We start from the raw sequence: 10,596 nt of genomic DNA, 5'->3' as shown, positions 1-10,596 counted from the left end.
AGTAACGTTCCGCTGCTGTCAAGGAGTGGGCGTGGTGCAGGATCTCCTAGGAAACGGGGCGGGAGGTTGTCATGGTGACGGTACACAGCGCAGAAGAGAGGTGAGGGAAAAGCGGCCACCATGTGTATAGGACGGGGTGATGGAGGGGCTCCCGGGGGAACTTCCCCTCTTCATCCTTAGCGCATAATTGGAGTTGTAGTCCTCCCTGCAGGGGTATCCAGAGACCTGGCTGCTGTCCCTCCCCAAGCACATGATGGGAGTTGTAGTTCTCTGACAGCTGCCTTCTAAGCCTCCCTTCCCAGCACGTGATGGAAGTTGTAGTTCTCCCTTCAAAGTGTCCAGAGCTCTGACAACCGTTGTAGTCCTCTGACAGCAGCCCCCTAATTCTTCCTTTCCAGCACATGATGGGAGTTGTATTCCTCTGCAGCTGCCCTCTAATCCTCCCACCCCTGCAGATGATGGGAGTTGTAGTCCTCTGCAGCTGCCCTCTAATCCTCCCACAGCAGCACATGATGGAAGTTGTAGTCCTCTGCAGCTGCCCTCTAATCCTCCCACCCCTGCACATGATGGGAGTTGTAGTCCTCTGCAGCTGCCCTCTAATCCTCCCACAGCAGCACATGATGGGAGTTGTAGTCCTCTGACAGCTGCTCTCTAATCCCCATTCCAGTGGCGTAACTAAGTAGCTTTGGGCCCCGATGCGAGTTTTACATGGGGCCTCAAGCACTCTGTTGATATGGAGCCTCAAAACCTACCAAAGACAGCTGCAGTGTCAGGTAGTAGGTACATGTGTAGTAAGAAAATAGCTTGTTAAAGGAGTCATTATGTTAATCAACCTACCCCTTGATCTACTTACCTGGGGCTTCCTCCACGTTCCTGTCCTCCAGCCCCTTGCAGCTGACATGTCCTACGGCGCAGCTCCGCTATCAGCCGCTAGCCAACGGTCCCTGCATCGTGTCTCGCCAGGCCGTCTTCTACCTTGCCTGCGCGAGTGCCGCTGTCAATGAAGTCCAAGTTGTCTGGGCTGTACTGCGCAGGCGTGGATTTGATTGACAGCGGCGCAGGTGCAGTAGAGGACAATCTCGAGGTCGCCCTTTGCACCGGCGGGGATCCTGGGCCACCGGCTGAAAGCGGAGCTGCGGCATGGGACATATCAGCTGCAAGGGGCTGGAGGACGGAGCAGTGCTTTTCAGCGCTGCTAGATTTGGGCGCAGCCGGCGCCTCCATAGACTTCAATAGGAATTATTCCTATTGAAGCGCTCAGTGAGTAATGTCGGCTCCGTAAGAAGACAGAACCGAAGTTGCTTAAAAACATAATAATTCGGCCTCCAGCAATCGCTGGAAGCCAAATTATTTCATTCCCCCACTATCCATGGCGGCCTGGAGGGGGAATAGTAATGAAATCGGCCCGGACTTGTGCAGAAGCAGGATCAGCCAGGCCCGGATTTACATCACAGGAGCCTATAGGCACAGATGTCCTGGCACCCTAGACTTTGCCTTCCATGAACCTACACACACCAGCTGAACTGCACCACAGTTGTGCTGGCTGTCCCAGCTGTCACTTCTCCCTTACTTCCCTTGCCTGTCATAGGTAGTTATAGGTGCCCCTTAGCATTAGGTAGTCAGAAGTATCCTCTAGAAGTGCCCCAAGACTGAAGCAAGATCAGGGTGAGTAACCTCTCATCTTCACTCCGCTCGGGACTCTGCACAGGGAAGAAGGGAGGGAGGCACTGGGGGAGGGTAGTGAGACACCTTTTCATCATCAGGCGCCTGTAGGCATGTGCCTACAATGCCTTATGGTAAATCCAGCTCTGGGATCAGCTATATACCGCTGTATCCTGCGCTCAAGTCTACCGGCGCCGATTTCAAATGTACTCCTGGAGGAAGCCCCAGGTAATGCTTCATACACACTTGAGATAAAAGTCTCTGGAAAAGGCAAGATCACAGACCAATTTTACCCCCTTCCATGTAGTATGAGAGCCATACTCTACACAGTCTATTCTATGGAGCTGAACTCCCCATCAGATAAAATCTTTGCAGGATGCTGCACACAAAGATGCCCGTACACACTCAAAAGATCATTATCTGCAAAAGGTCCGTTCCTGCAAAAGATCCATTCCTGCAAAATGCATTCATAGTCTATGAGATCTGCAGATCATCATACACACCTTGTTTAACAGACTTCATCTGCATATCTGGCAATCATCTGCAGATCTGAAGATCCATCCTGGTGAATCTGATCTGCAGATGATTGTCTGTTAAACAAGGCGTGTATGAGGATCTGCAGATCTCATAGACTATCATTGCAATTTGCAGGAATGGATCTTTTGCAGGAACAGATCTTTTGCAGATGATGATCTTTTGAGTGTGTACGGGCATCTTTGTGTGCAGCATCTTGCAAAGATTTTATCTGATGAGTTCAGCTCCATAGCATAGACTGTGTAGGTATGGCTCTCATACTACATGGAAGGGGGTAAAATTGGTCTGTGATCTTTCATTTTCCAAATACTTTTATCTCAAGTGTGTATGAAGCATAAGTCAAGGGGTAGGTTAATTAGCTTGATGACTCCTTTAAGGATTACCACTATCCAATGCACATATAGAGGTGTTGATTATCAGCATTGCGCCAATATGGGAGTTGTAGTCCCCTAATAAGATGGATGAGGGAGGGCACCTAGTGGGTCCCTCTGGCCCAAGGGCCCTGATGCAGTCGCAACCCCTATTGCTATGCCCCTGCCCCATTTCCAGAACATGATGGGAGTTATAATCCTTTGACAGCTGCCCTCTAATCCCACCTTTCCAGCACATTTATGTTAGTTAAATGTGATTTGCAATTAAATTATTATTTTTTCCTGTACAATTACTAGAATTATTTTAGTGGGGACTAACACAGAACATTACGCAGGCCTAATCAGATTCAGAAATGTAATGAATAATCACTCTGTGGGCTTGTTCACATTATAAGCGATTTCACTTATTTTTAAGCGCTAGCGTTCTCACATAAGCAATGAGCTTTCTATCCAATCGCAAACGCGGCTCCTGCACCATTTCCAGAGCGTTTGCGATTCAATAGAATGTATAGTAAAATCGCTAAGCGCTTGACAAATCGCTTTGAAAGAATCGCTTTAAAGAATAAATACATTGTATTTATTCATTTCCGGGTCAAAGAGTTCACTAATCCTGATTGATGTCAGGGAGTGAAAAAAACATTGTTAAACAAAAGTGCTTAGAAAAGCTTTCAAAATTGCTCAGCGATTGCGCTGGCAACTTATAATGTAAACAAGACCTGTAAGTTTCTGAGTCTGATTAGCCCTGTGCAAGGTTCTTATTCAGCCCCTGCTAATTCTGGTATAGATAAATTTGAGGGCTTTTTCACACAAATGGCTGACAGCAGTGGTGTAGCTAGAGATGATGGGGCCCCATAGCAAAACTTTCATGAGGCCCTCAGATGTAGGCACTCTTAAAGGGGCAAAAAACTGTAAAATTTAAAATATGTGCAAACATATACAAATAAGAAGTACATTTTTTCCAGAGTAAAATGAGCCATAAATTACTTTTCTCCTATGTTGCTGTCACTTACAGTAGGTAGTAAAAATCTGACAGAAGTGACAGGGTTTGGACTAGTCCATCTCTTTACAGGGGATTCTCAGAGATATATTTATTTTCAAAAGCACTTAGTGAATGGCAGTTGCTCTGTCCAACTGCCAAAAAACTGTGTAGGGAGCAGGGAAGCTGGCCAGCATCATTGTTTAAATCCTTTTCTGGGAATATCTTTATAAAGAATAAAAGCCTTGTTGAGAATCCCCTATGAAGAGATGGACTAGTCCAAAACCTGTCACTTCTGTCAAATTTCTACTGCCTACTGTAAGTGACTGCAACATAGGGGAAAAATAATTTATGGCTCATTTTACTCTGGAAAAAAAGTACTTCTTATTTGTATATGTTTGCACATGTATTTTACAGCTTTTCGCTGTAATGCCCCTTTAAGCAATGCCACATGCCCTATGTATATGAGTCAATTGGGCAATTTACATTCTCATGCAATCTACACTGCACAAGTGCCCTTAGTCCATGGGCACTGAGACAAAGTTTGAGGGCGAGGGAACACAAGAAAGTGAGTACATTACGTACCACCTGGGCCCCTATGCTCCTGGGCCCTATAGCAGCTATGGCTATGCCCCTAGTTGACAGAGATACACTCAATTGCTTACCAGTCACTCCTGTTTCCTCGCCGGCTACAAGCGTCCAGCTTTGGCGGTCATCCCATCGTCCACCCCCAGATGCAGAAAAAGATTAAGATGAAATCGGGCTCTAGGCAAGATAGCAGTGCCCGATTGCTGATGATCATCTGACTTTTTTTTAGACAGATTTGGTGGGGCTAGCATCCGCCAGGCCCCCTGGACTATCCCAGACCCTAGGCAATTGCCTAGGTTTGCCTTGTGGATGATCCGGCTCTGCCTAGATGTGACACAAGATGTTTTTAACCGGACAGCAATCCCATTGCATGTTACCAACTGATGCATGTGATTACAAATGCTCCTATGGGATTGTATTATAGAGACCAAAAGGCGCTTACTACCAGCAACTGAGGTGTCATTATTATTAACCTGACAGAGGCCTTCTAGTTATGACCACCTGGCCCATATGCAATTCATTTTTTCTTTTGACTTTTCTCCTAGGAGATTTTTCATCTGCTCTTTAACCACTTGAGGACCGCAGTGTTAAACTCCCCAAAAGACCAGGCCATTTGTTAACAAATAGGCCACTGTAGCTTTAAGGCCTCGCTGCACGGCCGTCCAACTCAGCACACAAGTGATTCCCCCTCACCCCAACAGAGCTTTCTGTTGTTGGGGTCTGATCGCTCCCCCAGTGTTTGTTTGTTTTTACAAATATTTATGTTATTTATTTATTTATTTTTAATAAATTTGACTTTGTATTTATTTATTTTTTTTACTCCCACCTCCCTCCCTCCCCCCACCAGCCAATCAGCGTGATCGTCTGTCATAGGCTTCAGCCTATAACAGCGGATCACTTCCGCAACTACAGAGGGGTCAGCAGTGTCACACAGCTGTCCCCAGTACAGCGCTGCCTTACATTGCAGCGCTGTACAGGTTAATTAGACAGCGATTTCGCCGTCTAACAGTCTCCCAGCGGCGATAGCCACTGGGGGACTGATGGCGGAGCTCCGCTCCGTCATTTATGCGGAGATCTCCTGCAATACCCGCCCCAAGGACCTTACACCTATCGGTGTTAGGCGGTCCTGGGGCTGCCGCCGCAGCCACGCCCATTGTTATGACGTGGTCGCCAAGCAGTTAAAGGATACCAGATGTGAACAGAGTAAGAGAAACGGGGGAGCAGGCATATACTATTACCTGTCCTGATGCCTGTCGCTCCCCCTGTTCTCCTTTCTGTTCCCCGCATTATGCCTAAAAGCCCCCCGGGTCGCAGGAGTCGGGCTTTACTGCACAGGTGCTGCCCGGGCCGTGTGCATCCTACATCGCACACCCACGCCTGGTAGCACTCTGCGTATGGCGTTGCTACGTCATGCGCATGATGTCATACGCATGTGCAGAGTGTTTCTCTTACTCTGTTTACATCTGGTATCCTTTAACATCACTTTTCAGCATGTTGCAATTGAAAAAGTGCCAAAAAGTAGGAGAAAGGATATTGTCAAAATTATTCTGAGTATTTTATTGCTTGTTGGTGGTTTAAAAGGAATTTGATTGATAAGGTGTGAAAATATCACCTAGGCGAAAAAGCTTATTGTATATGGGCCTCTGAGTTACGGCAGTGGTAGCGCCACCTCTGGTAGTACTAAGAACTGACCTCCAGTCTCCTCTAGGGCTGCACAGCTGAGACCCCCTCCTCCCACCACCGCCATGATGCAGTCTGCAGCCAATGAGAAGCCTGCTGTGCCAGCACCGCTCCCCATCCATCAGAGGAATGCTGCAGCCGACCTGAGGAAGATGCGGCGAATCATCACAGAGGATTATTCCTGGTCCCTGGCCATTGTCCCCCTGCTGAGCGACCTCTGTCTGCAGCACATCGTCACCAACTTTCAGCGTAAGTGGCCTCTCTGCGGGCTCTGTAATTGGGCCATGCTCTGCCAGGTGTGACACGTTTCTTATATTGTAAGCCACTTCCTGTCCCATGGACCTACATGCCTTCAATATGAGCCATGGAGGTCGTGCAGACAGGAAGTTACAGACAGCAATAAAAGCACGACAGAGGCTATAATTCTTCCCTCTGTACAAAAACTCTTATTATTGTCTCTGACTGTTCTAATGAATTTTTTAACACTTGTGTTGGAGAAAGGTTGCAGTCTTCACCTGGGTCATATCAGATCACAGGTGGTTGCAGAAACATGAGTAAATTGAGGTCTTGTTCACATTGCATTCCGTTCGCGAGTCCGTCTGCCTTTGGCGTTTTTTCACGCGATTTTTATTTCCGATTCCCGGCGATTACCTGCGTGCTGGGTTTTTTGTGAACCCATTTTCTAAGCGGTTTTGCTGAGCGATTGTGTTTTTTTACTTCCTGACAACAGGAAGTGATCCGGATCCGGAAAAGAATAAATACAATGTATTTATTCTTAAAATCGCTCACGCAATCGCTGCACAAAGCGATTTTGTGAGTGTTTGCGTTTTTTCCTATACCTTCCATTGAGGCAAAATCGCCTCAAAAATTGCCCATGCAGCGCTTCTCTGAGCAGACTGGAAACGAACTGCTCAGATGTGAACTGTCTCATAGCCAATAATGGTGTAAGCGCTTTCAGGGCGATTTTGAAAAATCGCCAGCGCTTAAAATTTTTTTGAAAAACGCCTTTAGTGAGAATGAGCTCTCAGGGCTGGTTCACATTGGGGCGATTCTTCTGCGCTTTGCTGATCGCTGGCGATCAGCAAAGCACTGCTACAGCGTATCCCTATAGATACATTCACACTGCAGTGGTTGCGATTTCGATTAATTGCAAATGCGCTGCATGCAGCGTTTTGGGGGCAATTGTGCTGTGGTTCTTATTCTATTGAATGGGAATCACTATCTCACCGGTTTTTGATTTATTTTAAAATCGCGAGCCGAACGCGATCGCGGGCTAGAGGCGCTCCGAGCGCCAAGGGACTGCACTAACCTCTCAGTATCTCCACCAAGGTCCTATATGACGCAGGTGCAGGTGGCCAACTCTTCCCACCTGATGCCAGACTTCTGTTCACCAGCATCATCACCTCCCCTCCCCAGTGTCTCTGCTGGAAAATGAGCTTTGTGTTGAAGCACCGCAAGAAAGAAGTACTGTCCAGAGATCATCCTATAAAATCCAGTGCTAGGAGAACCGAGAGCGACAGAACACAATCCTAGACCTGGGCTTCTGCTCTGGATTTGCTGCAGTCTTCCTTGACCCAGTTACGACAAATCTGCCCCTCGGTGTGCAGAGCCACAGTTATGCAGGGTGTTCCATTATGGATTGATTCTCTGCTTTGAAGAGGTAGAAATGGTTCTTTTTTCACAAATCCTTGAATAGTGTCACCTGTGTGTAGCAGAACTGGCAGGGAAGCATGTGATCAGCTGACAGATTTATAAGGCTCCGATTGGCTGGTTACAATCCGGTGCTAAAGCCAGAAGTGACCCCAGCAAATCAAATCCTTACAGACGTATCACGTGATTCTCCATTTTTTCTGCTGCTCACAGTTGGTTCTGCCCCTGAACTGTGGGCAAACACAGTAAAATGTCCACCCCCCTTCTCTGGTGTATCCAGACATCAGTTCCCCCCCCATGACAAATGCGACAAAAACGCCAACAACTCCCCCCCCCCCCCCCCCCCCCCCAATGTAAATGTGCCCCCTTGCATTTCATTAATTTTCCTGTCTGCTCTTGCCCATTACAGTGCCCATTCATCTTTCGCATTGCCGTGCCATGTGGCCGCCGGTATACCATGAAGTGCGTATGTGACATCACACATGCGCCCCACGTGTTATATGCCTGCAGACACGTGGGACGGCAGTGCAAAAGATGGATGGGAATCGTGGCACACGACAGCGGGCAGGTAAAGTATTTTACATTTGGGGGGAAAGTAACGGAGAGTCGGAGATAGCGGATTCCTGAGAGATGTCATGCTGAAAATGATTGGGAATCGGCCACAGTGTATGGGCAGCCAACGGTTTGATCAGAGAGAGATCTGTCTCTTGGTTGAATCTGCCCATACATTGCTTAATGTAAGAACACCTTAAAGGGATCCCGAGGTGAGAGAGATATGGAGGCTGACAGGAGGCTGTTTATTTCCTTTTAAATAATGCTCACTGTCTGTCTGTCCTGCTGATCCTCTGCATTAAGCCATAAACCCTGAACAAGCATACAGATCAGCCTGACAAGATTAGCTGCATGCTTGTTTCAGGTGTGTGATTTAGACCTTACTGACTAGAAAGATCAGCAGGACTGCCAGGCAACTGGAAATAAATATGGCAGCTTCCATAGGTCTCACATCTCAGGTTCCTTTTAACTGACCCGATCCCATGTACCCATCACCTCTGTGGGTCTCAGTGTCAGGGGAGCTCACGCCACCTGCTGGTGTCAGAGTCTCTGCGTACACCTATGATAAGGTCCTTCCCAGGCAGGGGAGAGCTTACAGGTCCCCATACTCTATCAGTGATGGAACCTTTTTGAGACCAAGTGCCAGAGCTGAAACCCAAAGCCTACTTATCGCAAAGAGCCAACTAGCCTATTTTAGGTCTCTTTCACCCAGGATGCTGAACTGTACACATGTCTGTATTCCGATGTGTGATAAGATTTGGGATGTATGATATCATTTGTGATCTGCGATGAGATTCGGGATCTGCGATGAGATTTGGAATACAGGATGTAATTTGAGGGTGATTTCACACTGGGGTGATGCGGTGCGGAATTTTTTCCCCACCCTACTGCAACCCAATGAAAGTCTATGAGCCTGTTCATACTGACACGGTGCGGCGCAATACGACGGAAGTGGCGTTTTCGCCACATCCCTGACGCAAGGACAGATCTACGTTACCGCACGGTTCTGCAGCGATGTGCGTCGCACAGGAAGTCCTGTAAGTCTATGGTGATGCAGGGTGTTTAAAAAAAATTTACGCCATTGCACCGCGCATGCGTGAAAGTTTATTTTTACAATACGCTTCCGCGCACTTCCATATTTCCAAAACAGGAAGTGAGCGCAAGCGAGCGTCACTTCCTGTTTGGCTGTCTGCCAGAAGGGGATTACCGGGTATTAACGCGATAATCCACAAAGGCCTGTTTTTTGGAGGTTTTTGCACCGCTACCTCCAAGCTGTAGTCTGAAACTGGCCTAAGGTACATGATGTTATTCGGCATCTGTAACGAGCTTCATGATATGTGATTCTGGATCTTTGATGATAATATGGGGTACATTATGTAATTCAAAGTACGTAATTTAAGTTCTATATTGATGTTATTAGGAATCTGTGATTATTTTGGGGTACATGATGTAATTCAGGGTACAAGATGTAACTGGGAATCTGTGATGGCACCTAGACATGAACTGCAAGTTGTGAATGACCCCCAATGACCCCTCTTCTCGGCTGACACGTATTAAGCGTTTTGGGCTGTAACCGCAGTGCGCACGTCCGCTCAGCCGTTCACAATTTGCCCTTTATATTGTGTGTCTGGCTGACCCCGAGTGGCTGCGTTCCCGTTTCATGCCCGCCGCGCACAGAGGAATAATCTCCAGTAATTAGCAGTGTGTTTATTGCAGATAATCTCTCCCTCCCCTCACCCCGGAAGGCACGGCAGGGGTTAAACGTCTCCCCGGGGCGCGCCGCGGCATTTTCCCAGGACCAGCCCCTGACATTTCATCTCAGCGCTAATCATCTCTTCTGGATGCTGCTGAGAGATAAGGCAGAGAAATCCTCCTTAATTATTAATAGTCTTGGTGTAATTTATAATGCGAGCTCCTGAGATGGCGGGCAGCGTGACGATGGCAGTATGCTTGGTGAAGCATTGGGACGAGGGAGGACCTCCAGGAGGTGACTAGCTGTGACATGGTGACAGGTGCTCCTGTGCCACGGTACGAGAGATGCACCATGTGACTGGCTGCCATAGTTATTTCCTTTTAAACAATACCAGTTGCCTGGCAGTCCTCCTGATCCTTTGTCGCTAATACTTTTAGCCACAGACCCTGGACAAGCAGGCAGCAGAACAGGGGTACTGTCAGGCCTGGAATTACATCACAGGAGCCTATAGGCACAGATGTTCTTCACCCTTCATGGACCTACAAACCCCTGCCGAACCACATGTGTGCTGGCTGGCTCAGCTGTCACCACTCTCCTACTTCCCCTGCCTGGTGTAGGTAGCCACAAGTGCCCTTTAGCATTAGGTAGCCAGAAGTACCCTCAGTATTAAGTAGCAAGAGGTTCCCCTGACTGAAGGGAGATCTGGTCAGTGGAATGCCGAGAGCCGTTTGAGTAAATCTCATTTACACTCTGATCAGGGCTCTGTATAGGGAAGGAGAGAGGGAGGCACTCAGGGAAGGAAGTGAGCCGCCTTTCCATCATCATGCGCCTGTAGGCGCGTGCCTACAGTACCTTATAGTAAATTCGGCCCTGGGTACTGTGATTCAGCT

The 10,596-nt window shown here is 47.8% G+C and overlaps 1 protein-coding gene across 4 annotated transcripts in view; it reads left to right on the top strand.

The window, feature by feature from the left end:
• Position 1: 1 nt before the first annotated feature.
• TCTE1 (t-complex-associated-testis-expressed 1) overlaps positions 2 to 10,596 on the top strand; it is a 29,694-nt gene continuing 19,099 nt past the window's right edge. Inside the window, exons 1-2 of one of the 4 annotated variants that reach the window (XM_068232662.1) lie at positions 2 to 100; positions 5,840 to 6,060. In XM_068232662.1, coding sequence (XP_068088763.1) covers positions 72 to 100; positions 5,840 to 6,060 — 250 coding nt within the window. In that variant the 5' untranslated portion in view covers positions 2 to 71. The other 3 variants (XM_068232661.1, XM_068232663.1, XM_068232664.1) reach the window with 3 other exon arrangements.

This window comes from Hyperolius riggenbachi, chromosome 4 (assembly GCF_040937935.1).
Source record: "Hyperolius riggenbachi isolate aHypRig1 chromosome 4, aHypRig1.pri, whole genome shotgun sequence".
NCBI lineage: Eukaryota > Metazoa > Chordata > Amphibia > Anura > Hyperoliidae > Hyperolius > Hyperolius riggenbachi.
This window is presented reverse-complemented; position numbering and strand designations above follow the sequence as displayed.